Source organism: Geosmithia morbida (assembly GCF_012550715.1).
Source record: "Geosmithia morbida isolate 1262 chromosome Unknown scaffold_6, whole genome shotgun sequence".
In the NCBI taxonomy this organism is placed as follows: domain Eukaryota; kingdom Fungi; phylum Ascomycota; class Sordariomycetes; order Hypocreales; family Bionectriaceae; genus Geosmithia; species Geosmithia morbida.
The window spans coordinates 1,232,651-1,254,759 of record NW_023336193.1 but is presented as its reverse complement, the minus strand read 5'-3'; the positions used below and the strand labels follow the sequence as shown (position 1 = coordinate 1,254,759).

General features: G+C 51.2%; 4 protein-coding genes across 4 annotated transcripts; 3 read left to right on the top strand and 1 right to left on the bottom strand.

The window, feature by feature from the left end:
* Window positions 1-10,394: 10,394 nt before the first annotated feature.
* On the top strand, window positions 10,395-12,987 carry GMORB2_6840 (Fungal specific transcription factor domain; the record flags this gene model as incomplete). Its single annotated transcript, XM_035468807.1, has 3 exons — window positions 10,395-10,548; window positions 10,690-12,790; window positions 12,849-12,987. The coding sequence occupies 3 exons, from the start codon at window positions 10,395-10,397 to the stop codon at window positions 12,985-12,987; spliced, it is 2,394 nt and encodes a 797-aa protein (XP_035321941.1).
* A 1,981-nt stretch (window positions 12,988-14,968) lies between these two features.
* On the top strand, window positions 14,969-16,228 carry GMORB2_6839 (hydrolase; the record flags this gene model as incomplete). The annotated part of the gene is made up of 1 exon (XM_035468806.1): window positions 14,969-16,228. The coding sequence occupies one exon, from the start codon at window positions 14,969-14,971 to the stop codon at window positions 16,226-16,228; it is 1,260 nt and encodes a 419-aa protein (XP_035321940.1).
* Window positions 16,229-16,538: 310 nt separating this feature from the next.
* On the bottom strand, window positions 16,539-17,887 carry GMORB2_6838 (DUF1338; the record flags this gene model as incomplete). The annotated part of the gene is made up of 4 exons (XM_035468805.1): window positions 16,539-16,796; window positions 16,876-17,156; window positions 17,358-17,369; window positions 17,446-17,887. The coding sequence occupies 4 exons, from the start codon at window positions 17,885-17,887 to the stop codon at window positions 16,539-16,541; spliced, it is 993 nt and encodes a 330-aa protein (XP_035321939.1).
* A 2,113-nt stretch (window positions 17,888-20,000) lies between these two features.
* GMORB2_6837 (Fungal Zn(2)-Cys(6) binuclear cluster domain) lies at window positions 20,001-22,075 on the top strand (the record flags this gene model as incomplete). Its single annotated transcript, XM_035468804.1, has 2 exons — window positions 20,001-20,060; window positions 20,123-22,075. Coding segments are annotated over 2 exons (2,013 nt in total), but the record flags the coding sequence as incomplete, so codon positions are not given.
* Window positions 22,076-22,109: the final 34 nt, after the last annotated feature.

The window sequence follows — 22,109 nt, the reverse complement described above, 5'->3', positions numbered from 1 at the left end:
CAGGCGAAATGCAGCAGTAGAGTACACAGAGAACGCCAAAATTGAGGAAGATTGGCAGAGACTAGAGGAGGGGGTTTTGCTACTCGTTGAACTACTCCTGTGTCACGCAGTAGTAAAAGGCAGTAGGGAACAACTGGAAAGCTATTACCTTAGTAGTACTAATTGGACCGTAAAGGTGCAGAGAGGGGGGAGGGGACAATCTCGTGGGTGGAGTGGTTTTTTTTTTTTTTGACAGTTGTACGCTATTGTACGTGGTATGTTGGTCAAGGGGCGTTTGGTAAGCTTTAAGGAGTTGTTAGTATCGCTACTGGTCTATCTCTACTGCATTAGTTATACAATACAGTCAGTATGAGTAAATAACGACATTCATAGGGGTAGCAGTACTATTATTGATCCTCTCTACTCGTACGATAGAGTAGTATTTGGTTATGATACCAGTAGAGTACTACCTCTACTACAGGTAACCGGTGATAATGTATGGAGTATTACAGCGTAGTAATACTCCTTCAGTACAAATAGCAATCGGGTAGTACCGTAGCCCTTCTTCCCCATACAGGCACATACTTTCCACCTCTCTCGTACAGGTAGGTACTCGTACATGAGCAACAAAAAATAAAACAGACTCAAACGTCAATTAAATGAGTCGATTACGTCCATACGAGTACTAATTAGTAATATTGCGAAGCACAAGAGGGCCCGGGCCCTGTAAGACTCTCAGAAAAGCCTGAGAAAGAACCCAAGGAACGGGAGGAACCACTGAGCAGTAAGAGTGTGCTCTGCTGAAGAGGACATGAGTCCTGCACTATGAGAGTGAGAGAACGGGCCTTTTTACCAATTGACAGGAGGAGGGCGGAGAACTGGCATTGATTGATCAACTTGTGTCTTTTCCGTTGTTGTTTTATTCTCATATTCTCTCACTCTCTCTTTCCTCTCTTCCTATCTCTGTCAGACGGAACGTATTACCATCTCCATTGCTGACTGTACTACATTATCATTCTATTGCTAGTCTCTGTACTACAGCATTCAATGCTGGTAGTAGTACTACTTGTACAGGTAGCAATATACCTCTACTCGTATGTCTGCATTTCTGTACTCCGTACGGAATATTATCTTTCACTCTATTGGTACAACTTATCGCTTCCCCCTCCTCCTCCCCTTCCCTCTTGGACGTATGGAACCCGGGGAACAAACCATTATGCATGTATCCCCGACCTCTCCTTCTGTATGAGTACATGGACGCCTACACAGTCCCCTATCCATGAGAACCTATGAGAGACAGCAACTGTTCACTCATCTCTCATCTCTCATAGACTACCTCCGGTAGTGTCATCCCCCTAAACTCGTACCACAGCAACTCACGAGTAATGAAAAAGGGGGCCAGGGTGTAATATCGTGTACGAGTACATCAACTCTCCATGAGCGGTGCGTGCGCTGCTTTTCTTTCCACAATGCCCACCACACCACGATCCGGGTGTGGGAAGAAAAGATGATCAGCGGAAAAAGGCCACACACATACGGTTATCGCCCTGCTTTTGAGCCTTTTGAGTCTCTGCTTTACCCGTACGAGTAAGCACGGCAAGAAAGAGAAGGGCCCCTTACTGAATTAGCCCCTTGACTTCCTTCTTTCAGAAACACATCAATGCCCTCGGCTTCCGTCTCCTGACAATACGTCGTACCCGTTGAATATGATAACATTGGTCGTCTGTCCGCGGATGCCTTCTCCGGACCGTCGCTTAACTACTCTATACATGTACAAGCGTATACGGTATTATGTTATGACGCTCATGCCACCATCAGAGGGGCACGTTTGCCGATCGACCCTCAACCCACTGCAGAGGTCTACACTTACAGCCTCAGGACTTTTCAGCTCAGATAAGGGGGTTTTGGTAATGTGGCTGCGTCGCGTGGCGTGGTCGCACAAAATAAACATTCAAGACATATAATATTCTATCGTACGAGTCGTACAATAAATATATATAAAAATTTTGAAGTAAAAAGAAGATGAGAGATGGACACACTCAGAAAGAAAGGGTAAGACGGTTTGTTATTATGTATTTCGACTGATCACATCTCGTGGATGTGAAAGTAACGCATAACAATGCAAATACATATACGAGTACAGCTTACTCGTATCCGACCTGCAAACAATATCGGCAGTGTAAGTCGTAATACATGTAATCTGTAGATAACAACTCATCGTCACACTCTCTGTCGAACATGTTGCTTGTCTGCCGTTTGTGTCCACGTGTCTTTGCGGACAAGTCTACCGAGGCAAACATTTGGCAAAATCACGACGGTAATCACGACTCTTTAACCCTTCAAAAGTGTTTGGTCTCACTAGAAGAACGCGATCCCATAATATCATCGACACTATGTTCCCCAATTGCATGGGCGCCTACCCTATAGCTTATATTGAAAATTCATCAGACTGTTATCTTGATAACTGATATTCTCTAAACACTACGACATATTACTGGTGCAGGACATGAAAGAGTAGATGTTAAAAGACAGAGCGGTTCAATTATCTCACCTGACTTTTTCTTTTGATACTAGCTGATACAATGAACAATGTCTACATGATTTCCTTTCGTCTTGGTGTGTTCATCAACGTACCATGTATAAAACAGAAACACATACAAAAACTCACTACATGTACATGAGATCTTCATCTTAGGAATGTACCTACCTTGGGACTACCAACCGAACACCAGAACACACATTTGTACATAGCCAAGCTACAAAGTAAGTGTGATAACAAAAAAAAGCCACAGAGTTAGTTCGAGACATAGACTCAAACACGGCGATCGAGCCAGCAGTATGCGTAACATTCAAGATCTGACCAAGATTCAAGATTCAACAACAACAACAACAGTAATAAGACCGGAAAACCAAGATCAATATTCGAGACCAAAGTTGTAGATCAAACCCGACCTGCATTCCAAGAGGGTAAGCAAGCAGGCAAGAGAAAAGAAAGCTACGAACCAAAGCATACGCGGGACCTTGCTGTCCTCTCCCGGGTATTTCCCCCCCCAACTCTCTGCTCTCTCTGACCTCCCTTCTGTTCCCCCTTCCCAAATTCCACCACGTGGAGCAAAATCCCATCCCTACCTCCTGGTCGGGCTGCCCGGGGGTGGTAGGCAAGAGAGCTCAGAGTGGGCATGTCCCTGTTCAACCCCCCCCTGGTTAGACCCTTGCTCTCCGGGACGCAGCCGCGGTCCCGCTTGTCTGGCACCAGAATCACCCAAGGTCCCAAGGTCCCCAACGATCACCAATGTTTCAATGAATTTCGTCCGTGGTCCCACATCTGTCGTGCTAGAGGTGTCGGGTGAGCAAGCCAAGCAGCAAGGCAAGTTTTACCGCCTGCCCTGTCAGCTCTCCCCTGAACTCCATAATACACCTTTACGTGATTTTTTTTCTTTGACTCGTACCGGCGGCGTACATATAAGACTTTTACCATTGTGTGTTTGACTACCCCTCCCTTCATGAAGAGTACTCTACTTTCCCTCTATCAATGATAAAGGGACGGAGGAATAAAAATGAATAAAGAGGGAGTGAGAAAGAAAAAGCAAAGGAAGAATGGGAATAAGAGAGAAAAGAAAATAAACGGGCAAGCAAGCAAAGCAAAGCAAGCAGACACTGTCCCGACACTGAACGAAATATCCCTACATGGGACACAGTGTCCGCTCCAACGCCAAAGAAGAAGAACATGGAGGACATGAGTTATGAGAGATTCTATCCCCCCACCCACACACGGGCCCCTTTTTCTTCGCTCCTTCCGTTGTCCTTCCACCTTGGCTTGGGTGAAAAAAAAAAAAAAAGACAAAGATAGTCCTTGCGCAAATCATGCCGAGGATCGGATAAGGAAAGACACTCACACAATCAAGGTGATAAACTAAAGAAAAGGATTACAACAAGAGAGAGAGGGAATTATACGGGCATGGTTTATGCATTATAAGAATTACTTGGCTCGTAATAATGTTCGGACTGTGAGCGAGGGTGGGATGCAAGGGCCAGACCATCATCTCTGCAGGGGGTTACGTGGTCTCCCGGTCAATGCGGTTCATCGCGATTAACACTGTATTAATACCTGCAATAATACCTGTATAAGTAGGCTGTAATCTGTACATGTATCATAACTCGTACTCTCCAAGTAATATGTTGTAGTTAATACTACCCGTACTCCCCTTCTATGCGAGGATGTGTAGCAGGCCGTTTCTTGATCTTTCTTGTGCCCTAATAATACGTGACGCACATTAAGTAAACAAACAGGACGAGACTGCCCAAGTGAGGTCACAGCGTTGTGCATAGTAATTTATACAGGTTGACTCATATGAGTAGTGACACACGCACAAATGTCGGGCTGAGAGTGCAGCCTTGTATATCATTACAAATAGTAATATTACTTACTATTACTACGAGTAAGTTGGAGTTGGAATGAGTTGACCAATACTTGTAGCGCAATTCTAGCATTATGAGAATGCCATCAACCACCTACTCGTGGTAATACTTGACCGTACGAGTGCTAGTGCTAATACTTCGGGTATTTTTCTCTCTACATAATACATGTAAATAAGGGAATATTAATGAACATTGAACAACGATTCATGGCCGCCCCTCCAAAAAGCTGCATGCACCAAGATGGACCGGACCGTCGATGGCCCACAAGCTTTTTTCCCCCTAGCGGCTTCAGATGCGCGATACTCGCAGGCACGATGATGCCAATGATGACTACTAACAACATCTTTCTTGTGAGATGTATTATCGGGTTGAGAGATCTTTCTTTCCCAACCAAAGACCACCGCTTCTTGCAGGCTGCAGGTAATCCATCTCTTGCTGGACGGGCCGTCTTTTGATGCTCCTACTGTTTTCTTGCTGGGGCACATGCAGGAAAGACGACGACTAGAATAGCCAGAGGTATAAATATGGATATAATAATTGACGCAAAGTTGCGGTGTCATCATGTGCAGAGCATGGTGTGAAGGCAAATAGGTATTACGTGTAGTACGGAGTAGTAGTAGTACTGCCATGTAAGTACGGATAATAATGAAGGTGAACCCTTTCTGCTTGTGTATAGGTAGTATTATCAGTAGTATAAAGAAGCCACCACACCGCTTTAAACAAGGACCCGCCGGACCTGTTGGCATATGCACAAGCAGTCATGGGGAAAGGAATTATCATTATATACCTTGGTCGCAGTAGCGGTAGTAGCTGTACTCGTACTCGTAATCACCAGGGCTGGGCTCCGCGTTCAATAGTCGGTCAAGAACATATCCCCCTGTTGCATACACTTGGTATTATTACTCCTAGGTAGAGAGGTAGTTTTACCCGCACAAACAAGAACAACAGGGAGAGAGAAGAAGGAAAGAAAGAAAATAGAGGGGGAGGGGTAGAAGGAGAGAAAGAGGGAGAAAAAGGGTCCAGGGCATACATGATACATGTAGACTATTTGGTAAGTCGTACATTGCCGAACTCGGGAATAGACGCATTGACCTGAATCGAGCGGCGAAGAGATGACACGGTGGATGCATAGGAACTTGATGGACATACGAGTAAGAGAGACTCAGTATTAGCGGGATTGTTCGGATGAAAGGTTGTAGGTCGGTTAGATGTTGATTGATATCAAGCAAGGACGAGTTCTTAGAGGCTGACGGCCGTAGTTGCCTACTCTCAAGGCTCCCCCTTTTCCAGATATAGTACATGTACTACCACGTTGTCAAACTATTGTAATCTCTCGATAGAAGGCGCGAACCGAACCCCTGAGTTCGCGATGGAGGCAAATTACTCGTACGCGCACGGGCATGGCCACGAGCATAACAAATGATTATGATGGTCCAAAAGGGAAGGGATAAAAGACATTCATATTTGCTTTTGTGTTATGGGGTGTAGAGGGAGGAACAAGAGCACCGGATGGATTCACACGGCTGATATTTCGAGGTGTTCCGTTCCACAGGGTTGGGACGATGTGGCTGGTCCAACACAAGTAACGGTATAGAAAGCCAAGTACGAGCAATGTTCCTAGTGTATCCCTATAGAGTATTATAAAACAGGATATGGATATTCTTAGACTCTCTGGACTATTTATTATTATTATTATTTTACTTTGTGCCTGATCCTGTCTTGGAGGGCCTTGGTTACGGAGGAGTATTAATAATAGTAGCTGGTTGTCAAGGTTGTGTAGGTATTACAGTAATTATTACTCTGGACTTGGTATGACTCGTTCCCAAAGCAGCGGAATGACCGGTAGCTAGAGCAGGCCATCCGATGGATAGGCTGAAAATCGAATAGGAATAGACGGAGGGGGGGAAGGGAAAGGAGAAACAAGGGTGACACGGACACACAAAAAACATTGTCGACGGTCATTGCGTTGTACGTTATTTGAATCTCGAAGGATTTCGCACTACTACTCGTACAAGTATTGTACATGAATGCGTATAATAAGCATTCGTGCCCTGGCTATCCGTAAGAGTACAAGTGCAATGGACTAACAAGCTGTTACGTCGTAGTACTCACAGTGTGTTACTATTACTCCGTAGTAATGTAGATGTTACGGGAGTGCCACGGAAGGCTATGCAAGTACTTTAGGCGCAAACAAGGCTCGTACAAATGAGAATCTGGTGAAATTACAGAAGAGAAAAGGAAAGAAAAGAAAAGAAAAGAAAAAGGAAATTAAACGGGAGGCCCCAAAATACAGTAGCGATGTGATATACAGACTGCACGATACACACTGTCCAAATGGCACGCGACCACCTACATTGGCACCCAACCAGTGTGGCTTGCAGCTTCGTCTATACAGTGCGCGGCAAACGGGACGGAACGCGGGCGGGAGCGATTGGCTGTACATCCGTTGATTAATCCGTGCACTAGACTAATGATACAATAATACAGGATACAGCCAAGCATGAATATTCACTACACGTATGCAACTAAACCACGTATTACTACCAAGGTCTCATTTCCCTTTCGTCAAGTCATGTCTGTTCTCGTGGCAGTCATTATGAAGTAGTTGTAAAACCTCGATCATAAATAAAGTGGGTCGCTTGCGACGTGAGAATGCGCTACCAACTCGCCCGACTGCTGTCTTTTTTTCTTTTTCTTTTTCTCTTCCTGGCCCCTCTCTTTCTGACCGCGAGACCCGATGATGGCAGATAGGTCTGCGCCACTGGTTGCCTAGAGCACCCGGGAGCTTTCCCCGCGATGGGATGGAGCTATCAACTGGAGCTTGCTGGCACTTAGTAAGGAAGAGGCCCTTCGACATAATAAGACTAGTAACTCATTGACTGTTAGTCACGATGCGATGGAGACAACTAGAAAAAAACACGTTGTTCAGGCCACAAGTAAAAAAAAACAAACATTTACGTCGGGATAAAGTAGAATATCGTGCGTTCTGTACCTGCTCATCTACTACTCGAGTTGTATGTTCCGCAAGTAGATTGGTCAAAACATAATCGTACATGACACATTTCGTTGTGAGATTGATATGACGACCAAGAGAAACCAGGAACCAGAAAAAAAAGGTAGGAGGGATGGAGGGGGAGGGGCGGCGGGCAGCAGCAGCAGAAGCAGCAAGGAGTGAGGGGCAGGCACAAAAGAAGCAAAGCTCAAGTCTTGTACGGTAGGTGCATCTGCCGTTTGTACCTACAGCATTCACACCTGTCCGTTATTACGACCGCATAGGGGGAAAATACGGCGTCGTGGAAATGGAAGCGCGACAAGATGCCTCGCTGGATGCGGGATCTCGCACATCCCTGTCTCATGCGCCAGAGTCAAAAGACAGGATAGTCGTAGGTGCGAGAAATAGCAGTCCCAGTAATACCTAAGACGGCAGTCAATACATGCACGTATTTTCTGGAAGCTCTCATACGATAATCGTAGTAATAATAGTAAAGGAAACAACTCAATGTGGTACGAGCCCCTGGACCAATTCTCGCATAGTAGGCCAAGTACCTATACGACGCCAAAACGCGTAGGGAGTACTTGAACTTGGTGGAGGGGGCGTGTGAGCTGCACGGAGAGTACAGTGGGCTTGTAATACCGAGTACGAGCCCCAAGTCTGGGAAGCAGAGCACTAGACCTAACCACTAATGGCACCTAGCCATGGGTACGTACTCGTAGTAGTATCCATCATGGATCACGGTGGGCAGCACCTCAAAGCGGCATCATCCTTTTAAGCTGGGTGGATTATTAGCACGCCTGCTGGAGCAACGCCTGCCCGCGGCCCTCGCTGTCGTCGAGGTTCTTCCATGTTAGCACACGTCCCATCGTATTACAGAGCACTACGGACTATGTGATACGGTACAGAATATGGAGTAGGCTGCCCGGGGTGGAATCCGGGCAATTAACAATAGCATACTGGCAGAATTTTGGCGACATTCATGGTCTCTAGAACGCCTTACCAATATAAGTACTCATATGCCGTAGTACACGGCAAACCATCTGCAGCCCCCAGCCTCCTTCGTAAGCAGATGATACGGAGAGTAATATTACTAGTTAATGGGTTCTATCAGCCAAGCAATAGTAGTAGCACTATTACGGAGTAGTGATACTCTGTGTTGTACTCAGAGTAACACCTACTGAGAGAGGGCATCCCAGAAACCCCCAGTCCTCTCTAGTGGCGCCCCTCCCATCCACACCACATCCACCTCGCCTCAGCCACGGATTGGGAGGAGGGAATACCAAGTTACAACATACGTACTCCGTACTCGTAGAGGGGCCCCTCCACCCCGCTGGGTTAGAGGGGCCCCGCTGCCCGTTCCAGTGCAGCGCGCTCGTGCGCCGGGTCCTAGTTAAAAGAAAAGAAGGGAAAAAAGGGCACAGGACAATACTGCAGCTTGCATTGAGTTGCATGAACCGAACAAACTTGTCGGAGGGCGGTCAAGCAAACAAGAGGCGAGGGACATCATAGCCTATACCGAATCTTTCACCCACGCACACGGCAAGGTCGAAGTGGATGAGAATGGCGCATCTGTTGGGCAAGTGGGACAAGAGGGGAAGAGGGGGAGATGAGAGAAGGAGGAAGGAGGGGAAAAGAGAAAGAGCGAGGGGCGGCGGCGGAGGGGGCGGGGGGGGGCGTGTGGTGTATGGTGTGTGGTGTGTGGTGTGTGGCGTGTGGTGACTGATGGATGGGTTAATCATCGTCCAGTGATGCATTGTCTGCTTCAATAAGTGAGGTCCGACTTTTGTTTTCTTTTTGATGGCACGGATGCCCGCCTAGACCAAGACGGCCACAAGCACGGCCCCAAGAGTACAAATTTATTATTCGGCCAGCTTTCCTGCCTCTCAGCCACCCCCTCCCCTCCCTAGTTGTTGGTTGTAATGTGTACCACCATCACGCGCCTGGAGTGGTGTAGCGTGTCCCAGTGTCACATGTACCCAGTACGTACTATAGGCTGGCAACGTCTCCCCTCATCCATCGTCCCGCCCCTCTCTCCCTTCCACGCCCTCGGTTGGGCCCTCCTTCTTTTTCAGTTAAACCCCCCAAATATCCCACCCACAGGGCCTAATAATCCACAGGGCCACAACCCGCCAGTCCGCCGGGTGGACAACCCGAATAGACAGCTGGCGACAGCGCCTACCCACTTTCTTTGGGCCACCCACTCCGTCTCTAAGACTATTGTGCTACCGCTTTTACTTCCTTCCCTCTCGCTCTCTCGTGTACTCGTACTCCGTAGGCTCGTAAATCTGCACTGGATTTCTGCCCACCCCCTCCACTCGCTGCCCTCCCGTTTTCCTCCTGCCCCCCTCTTCCTCCTATACTTTTCTACTTCTTGTTGCTACTCCTCACTTTCCCTTTCCTCCCACTTCTCCATTCATCAACCCGCCCCTCTCCCTTCTACCCCCCATTCCCCTCGATTCTCTACCTTTTCCAACATCTTCTCTTCTTCGATTTTTTTTTCGTTTTTTTTTTTCCGAACAGACACCTACTTGAACACACACATCTTGTTCGAGATTTCACAATTTGTTCCATTTGCAAGGTCTTCGCTAGAGCCTTCGCATCCAATACCCCCCCCTCGACCAGAAAGAAAACCCCTTCACATATACATTCCATGACCAGGTTACAACCGCTTCCAATGACCAGCTACACGTTCGAGTCCATCGTTGCCACACTTTAAAGCCCACGGGAGCGCGCGTGCGAGCGAGGAGCTAGGAGTCGAGAGAAAACATCACACTGCGAGAGAGAGAGACTACAACCACCAAACGGAGATTCAGAAACGAGACAACAGACGATTTTCAACAGTCGTACTGCCCAACCACAACCCACTCTCTACCGAGAGAGCGAAAACAAGCAAGAGTCGTACAGTACAAGTCAACAGCTACTACCACAAATTCACCTCCTTTCCAACGTCCCCATCTCGTCCAACCGCTCTCAAAGGGTGACCGCGACGCTGTCATCGAAAATGCCTGGTGCAAGCGTTGCAGTGCTCCCCCCGCCAGCGGCATCGACTCCGTCCTCGCGGAAGGCTTCTATGGCACCCGAACGCAAGTACAAGTGCCAGTTCTGCCACAGAGCTTTCAGCAGGAGTGAACATCGCAGCCGTCATGAGCGTTCACGTACGTTCAACCCCCCCTCTTACGGTCGCATTTTTTTTTGTTGCGTTTGTTTTTGACTACCCCTGTCACTGGGTGATTCATCAGATCTTGACACCCATACTCCCCCCTTTTACCATCACTAACTTTGTAAATGCTATACAGATACCAAGGAGCGTCCCTTCAAATGTATGAAGTGCCGCAGTACTTTCGTTCGCCGAGACCTCCTTCTTCGCCATGACCGCACTGTCCATGCCAAGGATGGCGGTGTTCCTCTGCACAGCGACGGCAAGCGTCGTGCTGGTCCCAAGACCCGCAATGTCGAGCGACCCTCCAAGTCACAACTCGAGCTGGATGCGTCGACAATAGAACAGATGGAAGCTGGCAGCGATGGCCTCTTCGATGTTGAGGCCGCCGCCATGCTTGTTGCTGATCTCCACCACAAGGCCACCGCTTCGATGCGCGACGAGAGCTCTTTTGAGGACGGCCCTACCGCAGACTACTCGCCCCGTAATGGGTCCATGAACGAGTCAGCAGTCACCTACCCCTCGGGAGCGATTGCTCTTCCCCAAGTCCAGTGGGACGGTTTCATGCCTCAGACGGTCAGACAGCCCAAGGCCCATTCCATCACCTCGAGCGCCGGGTCCTTTGACTCTCCCCAGCACGCGCCCACACAGAGCCACGCCCCATCTGGTCCGCTGCCTCCCATGGGCGCTCACAGCGCTGACGGCTTCATGCCCGCCCTGCAGGCCATGATTGGCGACCGCGGAACTCCGGTCCCTCAGAGCCCGTCGTCCGACCCCTCCCTCGCCGGCTTCAAGTCCCCGCAAGTCGCCAGCGAGGAGGAGCGCAACATGATTCTCGACAACATTCGTCACAGCGACAGTGAGCGTGCCATCCCCGACGGCTTCCGCTTGCCCGGTCTCGGCTCCATCAACAGGTACTTGTCGACCTACTTTGGCCTGTTTCACCATCACCTACCCTTCCTGCACCCGGCCTCGTTCAAGCCCACTCACGTGTCGCCGCCCCTTCTCCTGGGAATCCTGAGCATTGGCGCCCTGTACGCCTTTGACCAGGATCAGGCCTACATGTGCCACATTGGCTCCAAGGTGTTGGTGACACAGTTCCTCCAGAACAAGGAGAACTTCAGCTCGCGCAAGTGTCCCTTGTGGACCATGCAGGGAACGCTTCTTAACATGATCTTTGCTTCGTGGAGCGGTGACCCTAAGGGTCTCGAGTGGGCGTGTTCGATCAAGAGTCTTCTTGCCAACATGGTGGCTGGTAACCGCTACGAGCTTAAGCTTCGTCAGGATGCCCGCAGTGGCGCCAAGCCCAGCCGCACTGAGTGGATCGAGGACGAGGGATGTCGACGTACCTACTACGCCGTTTACATCTTCTTTGGCTTGCTGACCCTCTCGTACAACCACACGCCGGCCATGAGCTTCAACGAGTTCGAGGATCTCCAGCTGCCGTCGACGGAGGCCATGTGGAATTTGCAGGTGTTGGACGAGAACACCTGGCTTGAGCACCTCAACGCCTCGAGCGAGTCGACCTTCATGAACTCGCACGACCAGCTCTTCCAGGGTGAGGCGCTTAAGTACAGCGCTTTTGCGTCTCGCGTCATGATTAACGCCCTTTTCCTCGAGGTCTGGTACCACAAGCGCAGCCCCGAGGCTCTCCAGGACGTTGTCACCGAGTACAAGCTAAGGCTCGCCCTCGAGACGTGGGAGAAGTCGCTCGACCTCTGTGAGCCCGAGACGGCGGTGCCCCTGAGCGCCCCCCACAAGGGACATCCCTTGATCTTCAATGCTAAGGCCCTGTACCGCAACGCTCGCGCCAGGCTCGAGGTGGACCTCAAGACTGTGCAAGAAGCTCTCCGTTACCACGACCCTTACGAGGTGGCGGCCGCCATGTCTCACGCCCGTGACCGCGTAAAGCGTAGCGGCGAGATGCTGCATGTCATCCAGGAATGCTACGACTGCCTCGAGATCGCTGTGCAGCAAGGCCTCCGCTGGGTCGCCAGGACCTCGCCCACCAACTGGAGTATCGAGCACCCTCTGTGCGGCCTCGACCTCATGATCATCCTCTCCCTGTGGCTCTACCGTCTGGAACATGACGAGGAAGCCGCTTCGGAGGAGGAGCTGGCCATGTATAACAAGGTCCGCAAGCTCCTGATTAAGGATGTTGACGAGAGGTACATGACACAACTGAGTTCTGTTGTCGCGAGGCTCTGGGGCTCGATGCTCGATGAAGTTGTTGTATGGGGGTGAGTTTCTCCCTTCTTCACTGGATATATGTGGGTCACATTGCTAACAATTTGACAGTATCACCCGTCTCATGGGAGAATCTATCAAGCTCCATTCCCAGGCCCTAGTCGGCTACGTCGACGACCCTGAAGCTTCCTCAAATGTCTCTACCCCTTCGATGACTTCGCAGGGGGCAGACGAGGATAGCGTGTACTAAAAGAAACAAACAAATAATTCGCCACGATTGAAACGATTTCCTTTGGTTTCGCCAGAAGGGGACTGGTCCCCTCGCCTTTTTTTCGGGTTTTATTCTCTCGTCTTGCGCACATTTTTTTCCTCCCTTAACATTTCCTTACTTCTCGGTCTTAAGTCTCGTTCTCGATTTTTCATTGGTATGCGCGCAAGTCTTGGGAAGGGAGTTGGCCTCGTTTCAAGCGTCGTTTGAATGGCTCTTTTATAATTTCCTTTCTATTTTGTCCATCTCCTTGAGTTGAAGCAATTTCTCTGTTTATTTTTCCTTCACGGTATCCCGGGGCAGAGCGGGTTGCTGCGCGTTTCTTTTTGTTTTTTCATATTTTTTTTATATGATGCGTCTGATTTTTTTACTTGAGCATTTGCGAGTTCTTTGTTTTATATTCTCGGCAAACATCGGTGACTTAATCTACCAATGGGGGATGATAGAGTACGAAGCGAGGAAGATGATGGGAAGGAATATGGGTGATGGGATCTACACCTCCTGACTGAGAGAAGTGGTATTTCTTTTCTTGTCTACCCTTCTCATTGGCAGGATGAATGGGCTGGTTCCATGTTGAATAAGCGGTCGCCTTCTTTTGCTTCGGCTTGGGTCTTTTATTTTTTTTGAGCGTCGAGTTTTCTTTTTCCTCCTTTATTTCTAATCTCTCACTTGGACGGGCGGCTGTCTGCAGACATCATTTATCATCTTTGGGTTGCTGCATGCTTGCTCGCTTCTTTTTGATCTATTTTTTTTCTCTATTTCTTTCTCTCCTTATTATTTTTTCTCTTTTTTCTTTTGCATTTTCAGATACCTTGTGCGATATACTGACTGGCTGCTTTCTTGCTTGGTCTTCTGCCCTATATCTTTTCTTGCTCTCCTCTTGTCTTTCCTTGACCTGCCAGTTATATTAGCAACCATATTTTGATGCCTTTTCATTTGTTGTTCTGGGGGATAGGGACAGTCATGAGTCGCCTCCCGTGTACAGATATGTTTTGAGAGCTCTTTTCCTTTTCTTTCTTCGTTTATTTTTTCTTCAAAAATCTTTGCGTCTCAGTCTATTCTCTTTTCTCTGCCAAAAAAAAAGGAAAAAAAAATGCTGGTTTCTTGTCCATGATGTGAATAATGTTGCTCCTTAATGTGAAGGAATAATGCTTGGCTAATGTGTGTGACGTGACGTTGGGTAGTATCGAGGTCATGAGCGTGTGTTGCAGAAGAGAGCTCATGATGCCATGACGCGGATGCGGATGCATGCAATAACAGTCAAAAGTAGTAATAGTACCACTATTATAGTGAAAGTACTGATAGTAGTCAATCTGCATGTAAGGAACTGGAATGAGACGTAATGTACCGTGCCAACAGTATATGGCATATGTCATGTTTTGGGCAGAGGTCACTGAGAGATTGATATCAGGCTATATTATATTGTTGCGGAGTGTTCTATCGACGATGATGATACATTCATGTAGTAATCAGAACCTCACAAGACCATCAACAACCAAGTACCAAACAAGTTTCCCCACGAATTATGGCATTCTCCCGTGAAGGGATGCAACGTTGAATCCTTGGCCTTGTGATGTTGATGAGAAAAAGGAGAAGAAGGAGGGTGAACTGCCGATCCATCACTTGACGTTTAGGGACTGTGTGGGTGGGATGACCAACAAAACCCCTCCATCTCCCCGGCTTTTCTGTCTTGCTTGCAGTAATGGCAGCAGCAGCAGCACACTTATGTAGTGGTAGTCTAGCACGTAGAGAATGGTGGATCAAGTCACCAAGTCGTAGCGAGATTTCAGCTGCACAAGGGAGGGGAAAAAGTGTTGGTGGTTCCACCTGAGGATATACGATTCGTGACGAGATGCGTTTGCATTGGGATCTATATAAAGGGGGGAAGGTCGTTGTTATCTTAAGAAGGAACGAACAAGTCATTCCCTTGCGATACAAAACACTCCTCGACACATACTACACTATGAAGAGCTTCAAATCAGCCATCCGCCAAGCTGCGGCCAAGGTAAAAGGTCAGAAGAAGCCAGTTCCAGCTCTTTCTACCGAACAAACGGCAACTGCAGTTGCAGCTGCTCAGAAAAAGCCCATTGCCAAGGCAGCCACGGCCGATGGGACAATCCAAGTTGTTCTGAAGAACACCAAGATCTCCGCCAAGCTGTATGCGCACATCACGGGAACGGACTCCCAGGGCCGTCTGGCGATACTGTCTGACGACGGCACGACGCTCAACTACCCGTCCGGCCCCGGATCGTCCCTCCCGGCGGGTATAGAGGTCGGTTCGGCGGGTTCCTCGCGCACGGTGACGATCCCGCGCATCTCTGGCGGGCGCATCTGGCTCTCGCAGGGCACGCCGCTGCAGTTTAGCGTCAACTCGGGCCCTGCGTTGGTGGAGCCGTCGGCGACCAATGTGTCAGACCCGAACTACCAGGTGGACTGGGGCTTCTGCGAGTTCACGTACAACGATGCGGAGCTGTACGTCAACGTGTCGTACGTGGACTTTGTCAGCCTGCCCATCGCCCTGCAGCTGGAGAACGAGGGCGGCAGCGTGCGGCGTGTCGAGGGCATGCCGGCCGACGGGCTGGACCGTGTGGCCGCCGGCGTCGAGGCGCAGGGCACCAAGGACGGCAACGGGTGGGAGAAACTGGTCGTCCGCAGCGACGCGGGCGTGCTGCTGAGGGTTCTCAGCCCCAACGCCGCGGCCGTGCTGTTCCCCGGCCTGCTCGTGGACTACTACGCTGCCTACGTCGACGCTGTCTGGTCAAAGTACAGGGGGGAGGACCTCACCGTCAACACGCAGTATGACTGGGGCGACATCGTCGGCAGGGTCGGCTCGGACGGCAAGCTAACCTTTGGCGGCGACTCGTCCCTCGCCTTTGCGAAGCCGTCCGCCGCCGACATCTTCTCGTGCAGTACCGGGCCTTTTGCCGCCGGGGACGGCGTATCGGACGAGAGGCTGAATATCGGCGCCAGGATCGGCGCCGCCCTTAACCGGTCCACGCTGCTGCTCAACGCCCGTCAGCCAGAGGGCGAGAAGGTTGAAGACTACTACAAGGCTGATGTGACGAACCACTTTGCCCGCGTTTGTCATGAGACTGCCATCGAGAGCAGGGGCTATGCGTTCCCTTACGATGATGTCGGCCCGTCACAGGGGGCCGATCAGTCTGGTTTCCTGAATGATCCGAACCCCAAGGTCTTGACTATCGAGGTTGGTGGGTCTTCTTGAAAGGTCACACGCATGTGTTCCGGTGACTTTGTATGTATGAGCAAGACGTGTGTTGGTTGGGGGACGGAATGACGTTTTGGGTTCGAAGCTGAATATTTGTGTGTATATAGCCATTGACATGAACTTTTTAATATGCGAAGCAAGAGATGAATGACCACCGTGATTTCGTCAACGCCCTGAGTGTCAATTTTCACTGGGGGTGCTTGTTACATCCCCCCCCTCCCCTCATTACAACAGACGAAACAATGTCCATTGTTTCTGCAGACCCTCGATGCGCACCCCTAGAGTAGAAGCACACTCACACATACTCTCACTCTGCGTCCTTATGTTCATCGGGGTCATCCAGCTTAGTCCCCAGCGCCTCCTCCATCCCGTGAACATCCGGCGTGACCTCTACCCCCTGGTCCTCCGACGATTGGCCTAAGTTAGACTGGAGAATGCCCGCCACTGAGAGAGGCAGGAAGTCCTCATAGGTGATGGGCAACGCCTCGAGCATCCCGTCTTCCACGAGCTTCTCGAGATGGATCATCCCACTGCCATCGGAACCCAAGAGCTTCCATTCTTCGCCCTCGGACGTACACCGGAACGTGTAGTACAGTAGTCAACGCCTACGTGGCTTATGCAGTCATCAGGTTACTTCTTGAAACCTCCGCCATCGTGGCGTCCATCTTCTGCGCACTTAGCGTGTCGGGGCTGTAATTTGTCGTAACCATGACCTCGTCGAGCAGCTCGTCGTACAGTTCCTGCCGGCGGGTGTGACGGCCGCGCCCCGCTCTTTGATCTTGCCTAACCGGGTGCGGTGCGAGCCGCGCGCGGGCAGCGACGACACCGGAAGGCAGAAACTTGATGGCCTCTTCCACGGCCAGGGGAAGCTCGTCTGAGGCAGCAGGATGGGACAGGAGCGTAGCTGGGGGCCCTCGATTCTGTCCTTAACCCTGAGCCTGTCAGTCTTCATGCGCTCCTGGGCGGCCGTGTTGTCGAGCATGCGCAGGGTGAGGCGGTTGATGTGCGTGCTGCGGAAGCAGGTGACGTCTGCGAGGATGGGGTGTTCGGCTTGCAGGCAGGCGTATTCGTCGTATGTGGCGGCGGCGCTGTTGTGCTAGCTAAACGTCCTGAGGGCCTCTGTTACCAAGCGCGGGCCCTGTTCGGTGGTGAGCCGGCTGCTTTGTGCGCTGGCTACGTGAGAAGCCGCATCAGCCCGTCTGTGAAGATGTTACGCCGCGACAGGAGGTCCATGGCTAGGGTGCGCGCGGCACGGTCGCGCAACAGGACGGGCCGCTGGACGGATGTAAAAACGTGTAAAGGGTTGCGGTGCAGGGAGGCCTGCGTCCCGGGGCGAAAACACGTAGCGTGCATGGGGACCCCGCCGCCCACAGGTCGTAGTACCCCGACTGTGTGTAGGAGGCCGATGATGGGGGAGACGCGGCTGGTTGTGCGCAGCTCGTGCGGCGTGCCCAGGCGGATGGCGGCGTGCCTCTCGACGTCGAGCCGCGTCGAAGCCACGTCGCCGTACTTGATGGACAGGGCCTTGGGGTCTACGCTCTCGGACAGTGCGGCGTCGTCGACCTTGCTAACTACGTGCACAGGGTCACCATACAAGGGGGGATCCCTTCTTGTACATGGCTGACATGACCAGGGTGAAGGCAGTGCGGAGGTCATCGAGGTCAGCCTAGGTGGCCTGGCCACCGGGTATGTCGTTGGCACTTGGACTCATGGTGGGTTGATGATGATAGCGATGATGATGATGTAGAGAGGAGAGGGGAGCAGGGAAGGACTAACTACTACCACAGATGTATGTAGGTACATGTATTGTAACTTGACGTTAAATAGCCAGTCATGCTTTCTGAATGGCTCTGATCCTCCTGCTATCATTGGCAGTAACCTCCGGGAGTAGCAGCGTGACGTCGACTGAGTTGAGAGAGAGAAAGAGAGAGGAAAAAAGCAGAGGACCCTTGTCCAGCTTTATCATGTATAATCCGGCATCTTATCAGCAAGATTTCCCGATCTAGTAACACGAAGTTTCGCATCTGGAATAGCACAACTTTCGATGTCAATGACTCGGGCCCCGACACCGGGACACCAGGACACCGGGACACCGGCGGATCTGTTTGCATTGGATCATGCGTTGAAGCTTTGCATCTTCCAACCCATCATCTGGGATCCAGTACGGGGGATACGGACGGGGCCTCCAGCAGGGGAAAAGAAGAAATGGCCGGCGAGAAGACGAACAGGCCAAGACGTCCATGTGGGAAGAAAAGGAGACAAGAGCAGGAACGCTGTAATTGGTTAGGATTCCCGCATGGCCAATTTGCCACAAACACGGTTATTCTCCCATGCCGGTTGTGCATATTTCATTGATGTGATGCTTCGTCCAGACAGTCTTGCACCGGAAAGTTTGGGTATCGTGGGATCGCCGGAGCCCCTCACTCGCATCCGGATCACCGAGTCCGCCGTCTCCACTGTGTGGGAGAAAGAGGATTGTGACGATATGGTCATCATCAGTCCGTTAAGACGTGACTCTCTTCTTTCCTTTCTTTTTTCTTTTCTCGTTCCAACATACATGAGTGACAAGTCGGTATATGGCACTTCTTCCTAAGGCATCGAAGAGGTGGTTGAGTAATCATCTATTACGTCCAATGTCACCTGATAACATGGTATAAAATATATCACAGCTAGGCAGACTGGTAAGCAAGGTGACGACCAGACATGTGCTGCTAGTTCTATCAATTAATATCCAGTAAATTCTGTTGAATGCCCCCGCAAATGGTAATACGGGACAATGTTAGGTAGGTACTACTAACTACTTTGAAGGACTCCAACACAACGTGTAGGTGTGACCGGGGCCTCGGGGCACCGCTAAGAAACGCCTCAAACCGACCGTAGTCTGGAATAGTATTAGTTACATGTACAGGTGCGGTAGACCGTTACATTCAGTGTATTACAGTTTACTATTATTACTGGGTAGACTTAGGTATATGTACGGAGTACATACTCGTATAGTAGGCTGTAGCTAATGCATAACAGGTAGAGTGACGCTGGTGCGATATTCTTTCCGGTGGCACTTGGGTTCCGCGGTCCAATCTTGTCCGTCGCTCTTTCCTTTTGCTTGCCGGTCGTGTTGACCAAGGCAATAGCCTTCTGCGTTCCTTGCTATTTCTTCTTCCTGGACTTTGGCTTTCACAGATATTCCGTAATCTCGGGACGGATAACCGAGGAGAACATTCCACCTCAACCCTGATGCCTAACGTCTCTCCTCTTACTTCCTTCTCGTCTTTCCCCCCTTTCAGCCTCTCGCCAACGACCTCGAATCCACCAACTCTCAGTCCCACTGCCAAGGAGATAAAAGCCCAGCTCTCATCACGCCTTCTTTAGCATATCCGCTGGCATTGGCATATCCAACCCCTTGTCTTCTGTTAACCCACTTGCGGATCGAGCAAGCTCTTTCCTCCTCGGCCCTTGCCAAGTCCAGCTATCCATCCATTGCTCACCACTATTGCCTATACAGGTGCTGGTAACGCCTTGCTCCCTCCTCGAGTTCACATCTGCCGAGTATAACATCGGCTCGACAACGCGTGTGAATACTCCTCAGAGGCGATAACGAGGACGGCGGAGAATAAGAGCACGGTATTCTCATGATACATCCCAATCCGAGTGCACCATTCATGCCGTCATCTGAGTACTAGCTGCTCATCATTACGCATTCCCTCCCCTCCTCTTCCCTAAACGACCTCTTCTTCTCACGCGCTCCTCTGCAAGCACATCCTCCGCCATCATGGTGTACTGTGGCAAGCCTTCTAAGGGCTGTTCCAACTGCCGTGACCGCAAGGTCCGAGTAAGTTCTCCACCGCTGACATCTTGTTTTTGCCCCGAACTGCCGACTAACAACATTGGCAGTGCGATCAACGGGAGCCGGCATGCGGCCAGTGCGAGAAACGCCAACAAAAATGTCCCGGCTACAGAAACCTGGTTGACCTCATGTTTCGCGACGAGAGCACCCGCGTCATCAAGAAAGCCATGGGGAGGACCAGCGCGCGCGGAGCTGTCAAAAAGCCCACGTCTTCGTCAGCATCTGTTACCGAAGCCGACGCTCTTGTTGCTGTAGGCTCCAAGGCTACGAGGTCGAACATGGCGTTCCCGGTGACCGCCAAGGTATCGTCACAGTCAGACCAATATCGCTTCCATGGGAGGGCCAACGCCAAAGCTCTTATGAAGCCCCCCGTGACTCGCCCTCGTGGTCTGCAGTCGTCTTTCCTTGCCATGCTCACGCCCACCACCGACATTGCTCCTCCATCATCCGACGAGTCTGAGGAATCCGATGTTTCCGATATGCGCCTCGGCGCTCCCCTCTCGTATACCCTCCAGGAGCGCGGTACTGCCTTCTTCTTTTCCCGCTACGTCGCCGTCGACTTCGGTTGCTACCAGAATTACGACTTTGTCTATGATGTCTGGAGGCCCCCCGGTTCCGAATCGGGCTATGTCGACTGCGTGACAGCCAGTATGGCTGCCGTCGGTCTAGCTGGCCTGTCCAAGGTGACACGTTGTGGCCAGACCATGATGCGGGCGCGCCAGAGCTACGGGAACGCCCTCAAGCTCACCAATACCGCCTTGCAAGACCCTGTTCAGGCTGTTAAGGACAGCACTATGCTGTCTGTCCTCATCCTCGGCACCTACGAGTTTATTACGGGTCGCACACCCCAGACAATGGCTGCCTGGAAGGATCACGTCAACGGTGCTGCTGCCCTCACTCGTATGAGGGGCATCGCCCCGTTCCGCACAAAGGCGGGCATCAGGATGTTCCTGATGCTCTGCCACTCAGTCCTCATCAGTTGCATCCAGGGAGGACTACCCATGTCGCAGTCCATGCTCGATCTCCGCGACGAGCTTGGCCAGTTCACCAACACCAACGACCCCACCTGGCGCATCGTCGAGCCAATCTGTCGAGCTTTACAGATCCGTTACGACATAAAGAATGGCATGCTAAGGGACACGGATGAGATTGTGGACCAGTTAGCCGATGTGGAGAAGGAGTTTTCCGCTATTGTCGACGAGATGCCGAGGTTCTGGCGCTACCGCTGTGCCCGTGTCAACATTCCCAACGCTGCCATCCTGAGCAGTTGGTGCCACATCTATCCAGGTTTCGCGCAGGCCACAACATGGAACGGCATGCGCACCATGCGCGTCCTGGTGCAGGAGACCATCCTGGAGGAGCTGTGCTCGAGCATGGCCCGCGATCCCGATCCACCCATGCGTCACCGGCTCATGCTCTCCAAGTCGATGCGCCTCCTCGAGTTGCTCGGCGACGCCGTCGTGGCCAGCACCCCTCAGCACTTTGGCGTCGTCAGCTCCCGCGACGCCAAGTCCCACGGCGGCGGTAAGCTCGAGTTTGTCGATGCCACACGGCCACCGGAGCCCATCGTCTCGGCCTGCCCTATCACCTCCCCGCGAGGCAGGCAGAATCAGCAGCAGCAGCAGCAGCAGCAGCAGAACCAGCTTCAGCCGTGGCCCCGACACCCCACGCCAGAATCGCCGGGCAACTCGCCCCGACCTACACTCCTCGACCCAACGCAGTCATGTGACGGCCGTGGTGATCCCAAACGCTTCATGACTCTGGCCTCGGCGAGCAACACGATTGTCTGGCCCCTATACACGCTCGGCATGTCATCTTCGTGCACGCGCGAGACGCGCCACTACCTCATCGACCGCCTCGACGTCATCCATAAGGAGACGGGGCTCGACCAGGCCCGTGTCGTTAAGCAGTTGCTGCAGGATAAGGTTGAGTATCAGCCGTGGGATCGTATTCCCAATCTCCACCTGCCAGAGGTTCCTGACGAAGCGCTTCCCCTCTGGGTGTAGGTGTTGACGAACCTTGGTTTATTCTTTC